This window comes from Salmo trutta, chromosome 33, assembly GCF_901001165.1.
Source record: "Salmo trutta chromosome 33, fSalTru1.1, whole genome shotgun sequence".
In the NCBI taxonomy this organism is placed as follows: Eukaryota; Metazoa; Chordata; class Actinopteri; order Salmoniformes; family Salmonidae; genus Salmo; species Salmo trutta.
Window position 1 is genome coordinate 25,747,686 of NC_042989.1, and position 18,142 is coordinate 25,765,827.

General features: G+C 48.8%; 1 protein-coding gene and 1 pseudogene across 5 annotated transcripts in view; one reads left to right on the forward strand and one right to left on the reverse strand.

Annotated features, from left to right (window-relative positions):
* The window catches only part of tiam2a (TIAM Rac1 associated GEF 2a), a 108,115-nt gene extending 94,713 nt beyond the window's left edge, over positions 1–13,402 (forward strand). For 4 of the 5 annotated variants that reach the window (XM_029730474.1, XM_029730471.1, XM_029730472.1 and 1 more), the window contains 12 exons: positions 944–1,138; positions 2,879–2,947; positions 5,696–5,821; positions 6,307–6,415; positions 9,129–9,308; positions 9,410–9,528; positions 9,882–9,990; positions 10,298–10,356; positions 10,463–10,565; positions 10,724–10,811; positions 11,080–11,222; positions 11,400–13,402. In XM_029730474.1, coding sequence (XP_029586334.1) covers positions 944–1,138; positions 2,879–2,947; positions 5,696–5,821; positions 6,307–6,415; positions 9,129–9,308; positions 9,410–9,528; positions 9,882–9,990; positions 10,298–10,356; positions 10,463–10,565; positions 10,724–10,811; positions 11,080–11,222; positions 11,400–12,061 — 1,962 coding nt within the window. In that variant the 3' untranslated portion in view covers positions 12,062–13,402. The remainder of the gene's footprint in view (positions 1–943; positions 1,139–2,878; positions 2,948–5,695; positions 5,822–6,306; positions 6,416–9,128; positions 9,309–9,409; positions 9,529–9,881; positions 9,991–10,297; positions 10,357–10,462; positions 10,566–10,723; positions 10,812–11,079; positions 11,223–11,399) is intronic. The other variant, XM_029730473.1, reaches the window with a different exon arrangement.
* Positions 13,403–15,058: 1,656 nt separating this feature from the next.
* The window catches only part of LOC115172754 (mitochondrial dimethyladenosine transferase 1-like), a 40,703-nt pseudogene continuing 37,619 nt past the window's right edge, over positions 15,059–18,142 (reverse strand).

An 18,142-nucleotide genomic window follows, 5' to 3' on the forward strand; every position in this document is an offset into this window, starting at 1 on the left:
TATTTGGGCTGCAATTTGAGGTGCACTTAACTGTAATGTATTTATCCTCTGCAGCAGAGGTAACTCTGGGTCTTCCTTTCCTGTGGTGGTCCTCATGAGAGCCAGTTTCATCATAGTGCTTGATGTTTTTTTGCGACTGCACTTGAAGAAACTATAAAAGTTCTTGAAATGTTCCGTGTTGACTGACCTTCATGTCTTAAAGTAATGGACTGTTGTTTCTCTTTGCTTATTTGAGCTGTTCTTGCCATAATATGGACTTGGTCTTTTACCAAAGGGGATTATATTCTGTATACCACCCCTACTGTGTCACAACACAACTGATTGACTCAAACGCATTATGAAGGAAAGAAATTCCACAAATTAACTTAACAAGGCACACCTGTTAGTTGGTGACTACCTCATGAAGCTGGTTGAGAGAATGCCAAGAGTGTGCAAAGCTGTCATCAAGGCAAAGGGTGGCTACTTTGAAGAATCTCAAATATAAAATATATTTTGATTTAACACTTTTATTGGTTACTACATGATTCCATACGTGTTATTTCATAGTTTTGATGTCTTCACTATTATTCTACAATGTAGAAAAGAAAGAAAAACCCTTGAGTGAGTAGGTGTGCCTAAACTTTTGACTGGCACTCTATGTAAATGTGACATTTCTGTTTTTCTATTTGTAATATATTAGAAAAAATGTAAAACCTGTTTTTGCATTGTCATTTTGGGGTATTGTGTGTAGATTGAGGGGGGAAAAACACAATTTAATCCATTTTAGAATAAGCCTGTGATGTTACAAAATGTGGAAAAAGTCAAGGGGTCTGAATACTTTCCGAATGCACTGTATATCTATGTGGTAAGATAAACAAGATAAAAGTCCTTGTGATCCTAGTAAGCTTTGTGTACATGTTACTCATGCAGTCCCTAACCTGTCTCTCTCTATCGCCCACTGCAGAGCGTGGAGACGGTGTGCACGCTGTACCACACCTTCCAAGAGGGCTCCGGGGGCTTGATGGAGGGCCACAAAGACCCCCCGCACCCAGGGGCCGAGACCACACTGCTCAGACCCTGCCCCCGACACATGAGTGCCACCGAGAGGCTCCGCAAGGTCATCCAGGAGCTGGTGGACACAGAGAAGTCCTATGTCAAGGTAATGATTTGTTATCTGGCTATTATGTTTGTTTAAGATAATGGCAAATTTCCCCGAAACAATCAGTTGAGCCAGGATGAGATGGAAAGAGAAAGGAAAGCCACTGAATAGTACCGAGACTGTGTGGCCCGACCTACCGACCGACCGCAGAGATATAACCTGCATCATTGTTTATACTCTACAGTACACAGGCTCATCATTCAGAGGCCCTGTTCAGCTCAAGTTTCCATCTCACCCCTTTTCTCAGAGCACATTAAAGAGCTCCTTTCATGATCTCCACCTCGTCTCTTAATCCCTGTCAGCTCTCTCTCTCTCGGTTTCTCTCTGTCTCTCTCTCTCGGTCTCTCTCTATGTCTCTCTCTCGGTCTCTCTTGCTCAATCTCTCTCTCGGTGTCGGTCTCTCTCTCTCGGGTCTGTCTCTTTCTCTCTCGGTCTCTCTCGGTCTTTCTCTCGGTCCCTCTTGCTCAATCTCTCTCTCTCTCGGTCTCCTCTCTCTTTCTCATTCTCTCTTGCTCAATCTCTCTCGGCCTCTCTCTCGGCCTCTCTCTCGGCCTCTCTCTCGGTCTCTCTCTCTGTCTCTCTTGCTCCATCTCTCTCTCTGTCAATCTCGCTGTCTCGGTCTCTCTCTTTCTCGGTCTCTCTCTCTTGGTCTCTCATTCTCTCTTGCTCAATCTCTCTCTCTCTCTCTCTCTCTCTCTCTCTCTCTCTCTCTCGGTCTCTGTCTCTGTCTCAGTCTCTCTCTCTTTCTCGGTCTCTCTCTCTTTCTCTTTCTCTCTCTGTCTCGCTCTCATTCTCTCTCGCTCAATGTCTCTCTCTCTCTCTCGGTCTCTCTCTCGCTCAATGTCTCTCTGTCTCTCTCTCGCTCGGTCTCTCTCGGTCTCTCTCTCGCTCGGTCTCTCGCTCGGTCTCTCTCGCTCGGTCTCTCTCGCTCGGTCTCTCTCGCTCGGTCTCTCTCTCTCTCTCGCTCGGTCTCTCTCTCTCTCGCTCGGTCTCTCTCTCTCTCGCTCGGTCTCTCTCTCTCGCTCAATCTCTCTCGGTCTCTCGCTCGGTCTCTCTCTCTCTCTCTCTCTCGCTCGGTCTCTCTCTCTCGCTCGGTCTCTCTCTCTCGCTCAATCTCTCTCGGTCTCTCGCTCGGTCTCTCGCTCAATCTTTCTCTCTCAATCTCTGTCTCCTCTGTCTTTGTCTCTCTCTTGGTCTCTCTCTGGGTCTTTCTGTGTCTCTCCCGGTGTGTCTCTCTCTGTGTCTGTCTCTCTCGCTCGGTCTCTCTTGGTCTCTTTCTTGGTCTCTCTCTCGGTCTCTGTCTCTCTCTGTCTCTCTCACATTAAAGAGCTCCTTTCATGATCTCCACCTTGTCTCTCTCTGTCTCTCTCTGTCTTTCTTTCTTTCTCTCTCTCTCTCTGGGAGGCGGTGGGTGGGTGATTTGTAGAGGGGAGTAGAATGCCTTCCCAGCATCCTCTGCAGCGGCTGTAACCATTTGTCTGTGATGTGCTGCGTTGGCTGTGCGGCGGGGGCTGTAAATCAGCCTAATATGATGATCACCAGTGAAGCCCTGACGATCCGCAGCCACATTAAAACACAGGGAGGAGAGAATGGAAGAGGAGGAGATAACGGATCACTTCTGGGGGGATTGAATAACTGTTGATACCCATAACAGCCCTATAATGCAGTGTTGGATTCCCTATCACTAACCCACCTCTTGTATTTTTCCTCTTTCTGTCTGTCTGTCTTTCCTTCCTCCAGGACCTGAGTTGCCTGTTTGAGATCTACCTGAAGCCACTGCAGAACGAGACCTTCCTTACGCTGGACGAGGTAGAGGAGGGTGCCCTGGGATGAGGGAGTGGAGGGATGGGAGGGGGGGGGGTTGGTGAGATGGGAGAGGGGGTTTTGTAGCTTGGGAGGGGGGTTGGTGGGATGGGAGGGGGGTTTGGTGCAATGGGAGGGTGTTTGGTGCGATGGGTGGAGTGGAGTGTTGGTGGGAGGGAGGATGGGAGATGGGAGGGAGGATGGGAGGGAGGATGGGGGATTGGGGGATGGGAGGAAGAATGGGGGATGGAAGGGAGGATTGGATGGGGGATGGGAGGAAGGATGCAGGATGGGGGATAGGGAGGATGGAGGATTGGATGGGGGATGGGAGGAAGGATGGGGGATTGGGAGATGGGGGGTTTGGTGCAATGGGAGGGGGGTTTGGTGCGATGGGTGGAGTGGAGTGTTGGTGGGAGGGAGGATGGGGGATGGTAGGGAGGATGGGAGGGAGATTGGGAGGAAGAATGGGGGATGGGAGGGAGGATTGGATGGGAGAAAGGATGGGGAGGGAGGATGGGGGATTGGGAGGGAGGATGGGAGGAAGAATGGGGATGGAAGGGAGGATTGGATGGGGGATGGGAGGAAGGATGCAGGATGGGGGATAGGGAGGATTGGATGGGAGGGAGGTTGGGAGGAAGAATGGGGGATGGGAGGGAGGATTGAATGGGAGAAAGGATGGGGAGGGAGGATGGGGGATTGGGGGATGGGGAGGGAGGAAGAATGGGGATGGAAGGGAGAATTGGATGGGGGATGGGAGGAAGGATGTAGGATGGGGAATTGGGAGATATGGGGGATGGGAGGAAGGATGGGGGATTGGGAGATGGGGGAGGATGGAGGATTAGAATGGTGGAAGGATGCAGGATGGGGGATTGGGAGATGGGGAGGGAGGATTGGATGGGGGGGATGGGGAGATGGGGGAGGGAGGATGGAGGATTGGATGGGAGGATGGGGGATTAGAATGGAGGAAGGATGGAGGATGGGGGATTGGGAGATGGGAGAGGATGGAGGATTAGAATGGAGGGAGGATGGGGGATTGGGAGATGGGGAGATGGGGGAGGGAGGATGGAGGATTGGATGGGAGGATGGGGGATTGTGAGATGGGGGAGGATGGAGGATTAGAATGGAGGGAGGATGGGGGATTGGGAGATGGGGGAGGATGGAGGATTAGAATGGATGGAGGATGGGGGATTGGGAGATGGGGGAGTTAATAGAAATTGAGAATTTTAGGAGGTTGGTTCATATGAGGTCACAGATTGAGAGATGGATAGCTTGATTAGATTTGGGTGGGGTTAAATTCATTTCTAGTAGCAATAAACTCTACGGACCTCCCCTTCTTAAAACCCTTACTGACATAGGACCAAAACGTGGTTAAAATTATGCTTATACCTCTACCATTTTTAATCGATACACGATTGACTCTTCTCTCAGGTTAAGATTAGTCCTTATGTGTCTGTCCCTCCTCTGTGAGCCCAGAAGGCCATGGCTGGGGAATGCTAATGGAAGTCCACATCCTGTAGCTAGTGAACAGTGATGTGAACTGAGCATGACCTCAGTCTCAGGACGACACTCTCAAAGGAGAGATCCATCGATACACACTGAGCAGTGGGCTGATTAAACCAACATTATCAGACACTCAGACGTGTCTAGGCACACAGCTGAGAGCAAGACACCCTGAACACCTTTTAATGATGGTGTGAGAGAGCGAGAGACTGTGAGATTGTGCTTTTTGTCCCAGTGGCAGAATACATGAACACTGTGACTGACGCAAAATTAAGGAAAGCTTTGAATATGTACAGACTCAGTGACCATAGCCTTGCTATTGAGAAAGGCAGACCTGGATTTCAAGAGAAGTCAGGCTATGTGCACACTACACTGCCCACAAAATGAGGTGGAAACTGAGCTGCACTTCCTAACGTCCTGCCAAATGTATGACCATATTAGAGAGACATATTTCCTTCAGATTACACAGACCCACAAAGAATTAGAAAACAAATCCAATTTTAATGAACTCCCATATCTATTGGGAGAAATACCACAGTGTACCATCACAGCAGCAAGATTTGTAACCTGTTGCCACAAGAAAAGGGCAACCAGTGAAGAACAAACAACATCGTAAATACAACCTATATTTATGTTAATTTATTTTCCCTTTTGTACTTGCACATCATTATAGCACTGTACTTAGCCATATGACATTTGAAATGTGTCTATTCCTTTGAAACTTGTGGGCGTAATATTTACTGTTAATTTGTTATTGATTATTTAACTTTTGTTAATGATATATTTTCACTTGCTTTGGCAATGTAAACATGTTTCCCATGCCAATAAAGCCCTTTGAAATGAATTGAATTGATAGGAAGAGAGAGAGGCTGTTCCTAACTGCCTCTCACCTGAGACATCAGAGGGGGATGTTAACTAGTGTCTGACTGCTGTAAAGAGATAGCTATCGCTGACTGACTGCTGTAAAGAGATAGCTATCGCTGACTGACTGCTGTAAAGAGAGAGCTATCGCTGACTGACTGCTGTAAAGAGAGAGCTATCGCTGACTGACTGCTGTAAAGAGAGAGCTATCGCTGACTGACTGCTGTAAAGAGAGAGCTATCGCTGACTGACTGCTGTAAAGAGAGAGCTATCGCTGACTGACTGCTGTAAAGAGAGAGCTATCGCTGACTGACTGCTGTAAAGAGAGAGCTATCGCTGACTGACTGCTGTAAAGAGATGACTGACCAGGCTCCTGTCTCTCCTTTCCTTTAGATGGATAGTCTGTTTGGCAGCCTGCCAGAGATGCTGGACTTCCAGAGGGTCTTCCTGCAGACGCTAGAGGAGAGGATCGCCTCTTCACCTGACTTCAGCACCCTGGAAACCCCTGTGCAGTTTAAGGTATGACACACAGAAACACTGTTTGTGACCCTTGTTACAACTGCCTCTGCCAATCCACACACACTTAGATGACATGATTAAACCGCATATTCATAGACGCATTAACCAATGAGCACACCCAAATGACATACAAATATGTGAAATCACTCACCCAAACCCCCTTCATTGCTATGATGAACAGTAAGTGTCCTGTCACACTTTGAGATATATCTGTATTTATTATTGCGAGATTGTTACAGGTTCACACATGATTGATTTACCACATCGACACGGCATCGTAGCCATTTAGCCATTTTGACATGGAGAATTGTATGTTGATAAAAGCACTGTACTGAGGGGTTAGAGAGGGCAGGCCTGGGGGATTGTTAATACTGTCCCGTGAGAGGGAGGTGAGAGTGGTCAGGTCACGACTTCACATGCTCACTCCATCTCGCTCCCCTTCACACATTCTTACTCTCCCTCTATCTGTCTCTCTCTTATTCCAGAAGCTTCTCTTCTCTCTGGGTGGATCCTTCCTGTACTACGCTGATCACTTCAAGCTCTACAGTGGCTTCTGTGCCAACCACATCAAGGTCCAGAAAGTCCTGGAGAGAGGTACGGGTCTCCCCTCTTCCCACCACCCCCAAAATACCCCCTTGCACTTCCATTGCGTCATCCCCACCAATCCCGGCACTCTATGTAAATGACATGGTTGACATGGCGCCTACGGTCCAGCATCAATAATGAACTCCAGAGAAATGTCTCTGAGTGGAGCTACTCGCTTGGTGAAGTGATGCAATCCCACTTTACTTCAGCATCTCCTCATATTCACTCAATCATTCCAGACTCCCATATTCTCTTTCATATCAACTCAACTGTAAAACTGTGAAAGTGCCTAGGCTAGCTGGAGTGCCCCCATTGTGCTGCACAGCTAACGAAAGCTGGTCTATAATGAGAGAAAGACCATGAAACGCTGACAGGGGGAGTGCTAGTAATTTTGAGTGTCCCTGTTTATATGCTTGAATATAAATGTTGAACTTAATTTATGCCCGCAACGTTGGCCTCTTCCTCTGGTTTGGGCACGCTGCCCAGCGCAGAATAAATGAAACCGAGCAGGTGGGGAAATTGCACCCCGGTGCCTCTTAAATTCTTCCCATTACAAGATTACGCGTTGCATTCCTAGAAGCAGGTACCGTAATGGAGTTTTAATTGCGCAGGAATAATCTTGCAAGCGGCTTTGCATGTTCCCCAACAGTCTCTGATGAAGCAGAATGAACTGAAGTAGGAAACAGCAGCGTAAACATGCATTAGAACACAACTCTCCATCAGAGCACAGCATAACCCAGTCCATCAGAGCACAGCATAACCCAGTCCATCAGAGCACAGCATAACCCAGTCCATCAGAGCACAGCATAACCCAGTCCATCAGAGCACAGCATAACCCAGTCCATGAGAGCACAGCATAACCCAGTCCATCAGAGCACAGCATAACCCAGTCCATCAGAGCACAGCATAACCCAGTCCATCAGAGCACAGCATAACCCAGTCCATCAGAGCACAGCATAACCCAGTCCATCAGAGCACAGCATAACCCAGTCCATGAGAGCACAGCATAACCCAGTCCATCAGAGCACAGCATAACCCAGTCCATCACATCACAGCATAACCCAGTCCATCAGAGCACAGCATAACCCAGTCCATGAGAGCACAGCATAACCCAGTCCATGAGAGCACAGCATAACCCAGTCCATCAGAGCACAGCATAACCCAGTCCATCAGAGCACAGCATAACCCAGTCCATCACAGCACAGCATAACCCAGTCCATCACAGCACAGCATAACCCAGTCCATCACAGCACAGCATAACCCAGTCCATCACAGCACAGCATAACCCAGTCCATCACATCACAGCATAACCCAGTCCATCACATCACAGCATAACCCAGTCCATCACAGCACAGCATAACCCAGTCCATCACAGCACAGCATAACCCAGTCCATCACAGCACAGCATAACCCAGTCCATCACATCACAGCATAACCCAGTCCATCACAGCACAGCATAACCCAGTCCATCACAGCACAGCATAACCCAGTCCATCACAGCACAGCATAACCCAGTCCATCACAGGACAGCATAACCCAGTCCATCACAGGAAAGCATAACCCAGTCCATCACAGCACAGCATAACCCAGTCCATCACAGCACAGCATAACCCAGTCCATCACAGCACAGCATAACCCAGTCCATCACAGCACAGCATAACCCAGTCCATCACAGCCCAGCATAACCCAGTCCATCACAGCATAACACAGTCCATCACAGCACAGCATAACCCAGTCCATCACAGCACAGCATAACCCAGTCCATCACAGCACAGCATAACCCAGTCCATCACAGCACAGCATAACCCAGTCCATCACAGCACAGCCCAGCTCGTACAACAAAGCCTAGCACAGTGGAGCCCAACACAACTGAACGAGGGCGTTCACTGAGAATCTGTGGGTGTCTGTCAGCAGTTCTAGTAATTACACATTCTCACTCTGCCAACGTGGTACCGGGCCCCTTCTCGCTACGCATACACTTTTTGTGTTTACTCGTTTACTCGTTAATTGCCTGCCAATTACTGTGTGAAGTGTCAATGCAGCTGCCTGTCTCTGTAGCTCAGAGTGCTATAATTAATACTCTAATGGCCTCTCAATTCTTCTACACATGAGACACACAGCGAGGTGGCAAGAAATGTCTACACCTGACCTCCAGGATGCCTCTCAATGTGTTACAATGCTACACTGTTCTTGATTTGGACTGAAATAGGTGCCGGTACTCAGTTTTGGTGCCAGTACTGTTTATATTTAGGTGCAGGAGCTCCACAATACCTTTGAGCTAATATTCTATGAGAGGAACAGGAGCTGAAGCAGTAGAACATTTGAGGTGCCGGTCCTCTGCTCTGGTGAGCTCCTGCCCAAGCCTAGACCACACAGCACCCACCATTAGACATCTCTCCTCGCTATGCACACTGTGAATGAAAATCACTGCTGTGGTTGTTTTGAATCATAGTGTCTTTTCAATGGTATTGTTTGCAATGGAGTGGCAGTCTCATGTCCAAACCATGCTTTACAGTAGCTACCTGCAGTGTTGCCTTTACTGCAGTGGTGAGGAGTAGCCTATACTGCCCCCATGTGGACAAGTATTATCGCACCAAGATACAGTGGTGGGTCTATTTAGCGTCACTAGGCACAGTCCTCCAAGCGTGCTACACAATGAAAGATGTGACTGAACAACTTACATGTACAGTGCTTGGTAAATAAGTCTGTTTGTTGTCTACAGCTAAGACTGATTGGGCCTTTAAGGAGTTCCTGGCTGCGAGGAACCCTATGAAGCAGCACTCCTCAACCCTGGAGTCCTACCTGATCAAGCCAGTCCAGAGAGTGTTGAAATACCCTCTACTGCTCCGAGAGCTGGTTTCTCTCACTGACACAGACAGCGAGGAGCACTACCACCTCACAGGTAACTTGAAGATGCGCACACACACACACACACACACACACACACACACACACACACACACACACACACTAACCCTTCCTTTCCCTCCTCTGTGCCCACAGAGGCCCTGAAGGCCATGGAGAGGGTGGCCAGCCACATCAATGAGATGCAGAAGATCTATGAGGACTATGGTTCTGTGTTTGACCAGCTGGTGGCAGAGCAGAGTGGCCATGAGAAGGAGGTAACTATACTGTAATGTACCCTGCGCTACTGCTTCCCTTACAGCAGCTTTCATCACTCTCACTCACATCTTCAATCTAGACACGTAGTTGGACTAACACCAGCACAGCCTGAATTTGCTGCACAACCATTAGGGTCAATTTAATCTATTCATCCTAGTGATGTATATCTCTTACAGAAAACTGGTTGGAAATAGCCAAGTTCCCGTATAGATACTTCCTCTTTAGATACTCAACAATCACCCAACACAGAGAGAACTTGTTTGTGCTAGACGAGTAGCCCAGGTCCCTGTACAGATACAGTACTTACTATGTCCCGCACATACTGACTGTGGCCCATGGCCTTCTCTCCCAGGTCACAGAGCTTACCATGGGAGAATTCCTCATGCATTCCTCTGTCGTCTGGCTCAACCCCCATCCCTCTCTGGGCCGCATGAGAAAGGACCCCGAGATGACCGTGTTTGGTGAGTTAGAAAGACACTGTACCGTTACTGCGGTATTATGGGAAAGAGAGTGCCTGGCCCTTGCCAGAGGCTGTCTCTCTCAGCCTGGACTCCACTGGCTTAACCCAAACACATATTTTATGACTAGCTATTAGATAAATGTATTGTATATCCACAAAAAGATGATGCTGTTCAGTGTTATACCAGTATAGTTTGGGGGTTTATGGACACATTGTAGTGCCAATGTGCTGTAAACTTTCTGACAGGATGGATTCCTGTGTAAACTCCCAAGTTGTGCTCAAAGTTTTCATTTCGTTTCTCTCATCAGTGTTCAAGAAGGCAGTGATACTTGTCTACAGGGAGAGCAACAAGCTCAAGAAGAAGATGGTGAGTTCGCTCTTTCATTTACTTTCATATGCCTTTGATGCCAGCAGTGCCTAACATCTCTCTCTCTCTCTCTCTCTCTCTCTCTCTCTCTCTCGTGTGTGAGCAGACCACCCCTCGCTTGGCGCACTCCCATGGAGACATAGACCCCTTCAAATTCCGCTGGCTCATCCCGCTTTCTGCACTGCAGGTCCGACTAGGCAACACTGCAGGTAAGAGAGCAAGACACACACACACACACACACACACACCCCCCCCCTTCTGGCTCTCATTAACTACCAGAGATCATATTCTCTTGGATATTGAGTCTTTTGAAACTAAATTTAGATGTCTTGATTAAAAGGATCTTCTCCAATCCCTTCCTCCTAAGGTACTGAGACTACCTGCATCTGGGAGCTGATTCATACCAAGTCTGAACTGGAGGGAAGGCCAGAGACTGTCTTCCAGCTGTGTAGCAGGTAAGATAGAGCAGTAGTTCTGACTGGATCTATAGCTCTGGTCCTCGAGGGCCACAGAGTATGCTGGTTTTTCTTTATCCTCTTAATCAGACACTACCTTCTACAAGGTCAGGGGTTGCATGGGCTCTCTAGCCAATCAGTTGTCCATTGAGTGTCAGGGGGAAATAAACACCAGCAGGACTGTAGTCGCAGAGAAGTGGGACCCTCCTGTTGTAGACTGTGTGAATTAGCCCTGCTCTCTGAGCATGGTACCGCTGTTTCCCTCCAGTGTCCCAGAATGCAAAGTGACCATCATCAAGGTCATCTGCTCCATCCTCCGGGAGAACGTCAGACGGAACATGCTCCCAGCCGAGATGGGGTGTAAGGAGCGCCTCACGCCTTTACGCAGCACCCTGCCCTCTGCCAGGATAGGTGAGTTCAACCCTGCTCTGTTCCAAAAAATACTTTCAAATAATTAGCTTTAGACAACATGACCTTGACTTAAACCTTTATAAGCACTCATTAACTTACTGTACATACAGTAGTGTTGGTGGCCAGATATTAGTGACTGTATTGCTCAGTTGGCAGCTGTCTCTCGCTCTTCCCCAGCAGGTTCATCCAGAGCCTCCTGGCTGTGTGAGCAGCCCCTGCTGGATCTCCCCACCCCAGCCAGCACACTCAAACCTGGCCAGCCTGACTCAGACGAGGGCACCCTGAGCAGCAGCACCCTGAGCAGCAGCACCCACAGCTCCTCTGACGCTCCCCCAGCTGACGGTCCCACACAGCACAAGACACTGTCTACCCAAAAGGCCTGGTCTCGGGGCGGCCAGCAGCCCTCTGGCTTCAGCTCTGTGAAGGAGTCATACATCCTGAGTGATGAGGACGATGAGTTCAGTGAGGCTGGAGGGAGCTTCCCCTCCTGTGCCATTGAGGCCCAGTTTCTCAGTTTGAGGCTGTCAGAGGAGGCAGCTTCCTCCCGGGCGCCGGCCCCCCGTGTGCAGCCAGAGGGAGCAGAGGTGAACACCCCGGAGAGCCAGCCCAAGCTTGTTCGGGGCCACTTCTGCCCAGTGAAGAGGAAAGGTAGCAGCCAGCGGGCGCTACTGAGCCTGAGGGAACACAGCCGTTCCCTGGACAGCCAGACGGACCTGGCAGCCATGGACCTCAGCGCTCTGCTGGAGAGAGAGTTCAGCGTACAGAGCCTCACCTCCGTGGTCAACGAGGACTGTTTCTACGACCCTACAGACACTGGCAGTGCCCCTAACTCCTCATAGGGTCAGGAATAGACACAAGGAGAGGGGCCAAAGCTCTGCCCAGCGCCCGCTCCCTGCCTTAGGGCATGGGAAACCCCGGTTCAGTTCTGTCGTAGTCCCAGGGTATCTGTTGTGCCTGAGCTCTGAAGTTCAACTGTGTTCCTTTGAGAGCGTACAATAGGCATATCCCACTTGCTTAGCTATGCACAGGTGTAAAAGGAAAGATGAGCTACATTTGGCTCGGCGACATGGTTGTCCCCCTTGAGAGAGACGAGGCGACTTGGTCCCTGATAATTACTGCAATGAATCTGCTGGGCACTAATGTACAACTACGCCCACCTCCATCCAGCCCTGCGCTTCTGTATATGCCTCTGCCCAGCTCCTTCTCAATAATATCAATTGGCTTCCTCTACTTGTCTCCTTTACATTAGGTGAGAGTAATATAATGGATAGACAGAGAACGGAGATGAGGATTCCACTTTAGACTATTGAGACTCACCCTAAGAGCTTCACTTAAACTCAGACTTCTTGAGATGTAGGAAGTATATCTAAATCGACAGGAGAGGACGGAAATTGATTTTGTGACTTGCTGTACATTGTTTGCCTGTAATTGAAAAATGTTTATTTTACCTTTATTTAACTAGGCAAGTCAGTTAAGAACAAAATCTTATTTTCAATGACGGCCTAGGAACGGTGGGTTAACGGCCTTGTTCAGGGGCAGAACGACAGATTTTTACCTTGTCAGCTCGGAGATTTGATCTTGTAACCTTTCGGTTACTAGTCCAACGCTCTAACCACTGGGCTACCTGCCGCCCCTGTATTTGTACATCATGGGATTTTTGTTTTTAAAGCAATGTTTATTTATTGATAGTTGTAACTTGTTATTGCTTTGCAAAATACATATGGGGTTGGCTTGAATTGAAGAATCTGGAATGTTTCACCTAATTAATGGTTTCCAGTGTATTGAATAAGAGTATGGTTGTCATCCTCCCCCAGAAGTGTCGCTTACAATGTACACAGGCATTGTCAAAGTAAAAGGATTTAATTCAAATGTCAACTTGCCCTGTTTGCAGCTCCCATACCCGAGTACCTGGACTATAACTTCATTTGAATCTTTGATATTATTACACATACTTGACATTGTACAGGTAGAAACGGCTGTAACTTGCAATAAATACAGTATCTGGGATATTTTGTAAAGGTACTTATTATTTAGCTGTTGAGACATCCTATTATCTGACAACTCAACACCACCACATACCCTCCCTCTCGGTTTGCCCTCAACATGCCTTTAATGCTAGCATACCAATGAATGTGAACCAAAATGAACTGTTTTATAAATAAACATTTTTATCTGTGAGAGCAGGTTGTTTTATCCTGTTGTATTCCAAAGATGCCTAAGTCTGGCTTTGAGAATCTATATTCTTCTCCTTGACAGGTAAAGCACAGGTAAGATGAACGGTTTATTTCCAGCTCTATCCCAGTTGATGAAGCTGTCAGAGAATCCTTGTTCTCTGCATTGGACTAAAGTATACTCTCAATAATATAGGCAATTTAAGTGACAGAAGCAGGACAGAGTAGGAAGAAACATGCAAAGTTAAAATCCTAGCAATATGTTGGTGTAATCTGTAGGAACATACATCCCAACAAATGAATGAAACAGTAACATTGTTCCATCATCACTTACAAAACATTTCAAAACAGATGGCCAGCACTTTATTTAACAAAACACTAAGTCCTCAATTAGGATTTTAGTAGCCTCATCAGGAGCTGCCAACTTTTCAACAGCACCCCCCCCCCCCCCCCCAGTGAGTGAGACAAAGAAGATGGAGGCGGAATGGCCTGAATACTGTAAACGTGTTCTTATTCTCCAAATCGTCCTGAAAATGTTTCCGGACTCATTTCCCAGAGGACAAAGTCATATGGGGAGATCAGGATCAGAAGTAAGAACCAGGACAGTGCGTGATGGGTTGAGCATTACAAACTCATTTCACACGCTATTCTTCCTTTACAACTGGACTGGACTGCCTGAGCTTTAGTCTGATCTGTGTTAGCTACACTAGCTTTGAACTGTTCCAGTTTGGGCCAAGTGTCTCCCTCTCCAACCCCGGCCAGTGTTCAGCTCTCCCCCGTTTCCACCACAGTCCCTCTCTATTCTATCACCTCCGGGACACCAGAGATTCCCTGTGTCTCACCCAGCACCTCCTGGACACCAGAGATTCCCTGTGTCTCACCCAGCACCTCCGGGACACCAGAGATTCCCTGTGTCTCACCCAGCACCTCCTGGACACCAGAGATTCCCTGTGTCTCACCCAGCACCTCCGGGACACCAGAGATTCCCTGTGTCTCACCCAGCACCTCCGGGACACCAGAGATTCCCTGTGTCTCACCCAGCACCTCCTGGACACCAGAGATTCCCTGTGTCTCACCCAGCACCTCCTGGACACCAGAGATTCCCTGTGTCTCACCCAGCACCTCCGGGACACCAGAGATTCCCTGTGTCTCACCCAGCACCTCCGGGACACCAGAGATTCCCTGTGTCTCACCCAGCACCTCCTGGACACCAGAGATTCCCTGTGTCTCACCCAGCACCTCCTGGACACCAGAGATTCCCTGTGTCTCACCCAGCACCTCCTGGACACCAGAGATTCCCTGTGTCTCACCCAGCACCTCCGGGACACCAGAGATTCCCTGTGTCTCACCCAGCACCTCCGGGACACCAGAGATTCCCTGTGTCTCACCCAGCACCTCCTGGACACCAGAGATTCCCTGTGTCTCACCCAGCACCTCCTGGACACCAGAGATTCCCTGTGTCTCACCCAGCACCTCCGGGACACCAGAGATTCCCTGTGTCTCACCCAGCACCTCCTGGACACCAGAGATTCCCTGTGTCTCACCCCGCACCTCCTGGACACCAGAGATTCCCTGTGTCTCACCCCGCACCTCCGGGACACCAGAGATTCCCTGTGTCTCACCCCGCACCTCCTGGACACCAGAGATTCCCTGTATCTCACCCAGCACCTCCGGGACACCAGAGATTCCCTGTGTCTCACCCAGCACCTCCGGGACACCAGAGAAATGGTGTTTAAAAATGCATGCGTGTGACAGGTAGAAATGTTAGAGCTAAGAGCAGTCCGTTGTCTCGTCTCTAACAGAGACCATTTGGCACACCTTCCCCTCTGTCCTCCTAGCCTCTCTCTCTGTCAGGGGCTGCTGACTGCTGCTGCCTGATCGCCTGTTAAGGTGTTTGAGTCTGAGTTCCTCTCTGAAGTCGTAGGTGAGGAGGCCCTGGTTCTCAGAGCAGAGGCGGCTATAGGCGTCCGCCAGGGCTCTGATGTCAGGGATGGAGAGCTCCGTGGGGCTCATCACCTCCGCCAGCTCCAGCCTCTCTGTCTCTGGGAACAGCATTCTGGGAAGAGAAGGGGAAAAAGCTCAGGGGGCTTCCTGTCCATAATGACCACTCATAGGTACAGTACAGGGCCAGATGGAATCTGCTGAGGCAATATGTCCACAAGCCTCCAGCTATCGTTTAGAAATAGAAAACAATTTAAAATCAAACATGCTGCCACAAAGAGCATAAATGAATCATGTTGTGATTAAATATGCAGTGTTAAAAAGAAGATTCCATCAGACCATACTAACACTGTAGATGAAAGTAACTTAGAAAATTCAGTTGTCATGTCCTCTCAGATCATTGGCCGTGGAACGGAGACGAGGCGAATAAACAATTGAAGACTTTCGACTAGAGATGTTGCCCCAGATGCCCTCAGCAACACCATGGGTTTTCACAGTAAGCATAATACAGAACCCAACTTCAAGAGCATCACATCGCAGCACCCACATTCCCAGTACAGATGCTTCCTTAGCGCTTCAGTGCCAGGTAGCTGCTGTTAAAGCTGTCTCTTTACCCGCTGCAGTTACATAAGTTATCATGCCTCATCTTCCTATGACACCCCAATGACTCATAATTGCTGTTCTCTTCTTTTGTTCTCCGGCCCTACAGCCAGCCTACCTACACTCCTCACAGGCATGGATGGAACGGGGAGTGAGGGGGAGTGAGAGAGAGAGTCATGAGCAGTTTTGTATAGAGCTGGTCATGGATGAACAGAGTTCACTTAATGCGGCATGTAACAAAGAGAGTGTAGAGCAAGACAGAGAGAGAGAGAGAGATTAAAGTGTGAACCGTAGCAGGAGGAGGGGTAGAAATATTGCTTACTCGATTCCTTTGTGGCAGTGCTTGCTCCGGAATTGGAATACATTCCTGACTACTTTCTCCACCAGCTTGAAGGGCTGCTTGATTTGGGGCTGAGCCAGAGGGGTGAAGTGCACCACACCCACGTCCACCTACACACAGGAAACACAAGCAGCAGGGGGTAAAATATATCTGTACGTAACACTGAAGGGGCAGATGAAGCGGCCACCTGGCCAGGCGCCGTAGACATCGGTCCCGAGTATACTACTGGCCAATGTCCAGTCTCTTGACAACAAGGTAGATGAAATCCGAGCAAGGGTTGCCTTCCAGAGACAGAGATTGAAACAGAGAATGTTACATGGAAACATGGCTCTCTCGGGATATGTTGTCGGAATCGGTTCAGCCACCAGGCTTCTCCATGCATCGCGCCGACAGAGATAAACACCTCTCTGGGAAGAGGAAGGGCGGGGGTGTATGCTTTATGATTAACGACTCATGGTGTAATCATAACAACATACAGGAACTCAAGTCCTGCTCACCAGATCTAAAATTCCATACAATCAAGTGCCGGGCCATTTTACCTACCAAGAGAACTCTCGTCAGTTATAGTTACAGCTGTGTACATTCCCCCACAAGCAGACACCAAGACGGCCATCGACGAACTTCACTGGACTATATGCAAACTGGAAACCATACATCTTGAGGCTGCATTTATTGTAGCTGGGGATTTTAACAAAGCAAATTTGAGAACAAGTCTACCTAAATTCTTCCAGCATATTGATTGCACTATGCGCATGCGCAATACCCTCGACCACTGCTACTCTAACTTCCGAGATGCATACAAAGCCCTCCCTTCGGCAAATCCGACCACGACGCCATGTTGCTGTCTTATAGGCAAAAACTCAAATAGGATGTACCAGTGACGAAAACCATTCAACACTGGTCCAACCAATCGGAAGCCAAGATTCAAGATTGTTTTGATCACGCAGACTGGAATATGTTCTGGTCAGCCTCAGAGAACACGACTGCGTGGCCATGCACACCTCCAACTCAATCATCAAGTTTGCAGACGACACAACAGTAGTGGGCTTGATTACCAACAACGACGAGACGGCCTACAGGGAGGAGGTGAAGGCACTCAGAGTGTGGTGTCAGGAAAACAACCTCTCACTCAACGTCAACAAAACAAAGGAGATGATCGTGGACTTCAGCAGAGGGTGCACCCCCCCTATCTACATCGAAGGGACAGCAGGGGAGAAGGTGGAACGTTTTAAGTTCCTCGGCGTACACATCACAGACAAACTGAAATGGTCCACGCACACAGACAGCGTGGTGAAGAAGGCACTACAGCGCCTCTTCAACCTCAGGAGGTTGAAGAAATTTGGCTTGTCACCGAAAACACTCACAAACTTTTACAGATGCACAATCGAGAGCATCCTGTCGGGCTGTATCACAGCCTGGTACGGCAACTGCACCGCCTACAACCGCAAGGCTCTCCAGAGGGTGGTGCGGTCTGCACAATGCATCACCAGGGGCAAACTACCTGCCCTCCATGACACCTACAGCACCCGATGTCACAGGAAGGCCAAAAAGATCATCAAGGACAACAACCACCCGAGCCACTGCCTGTTCACCCTGCTACCATCCAGAAGGCGAGGTCAGTACAGGTGCATCAAAGCTGGGACCGAGAGACTGAAAAACAGATTCTATCTCAAGGCCATCAGACTGTTAAACAGCCATCACTAACTCAGAGAGGCTGCTGCCCACATTGAGACCCAATCACTAGTCACTTTAAGAATGTTTCATATCTTACATTACTCATATCACATGTATATACTTTATTTTATACCATCTATTTCACCTTGTTTATGCCGCTCGGCCATCGCTCATCCATATACTTACATGTACAA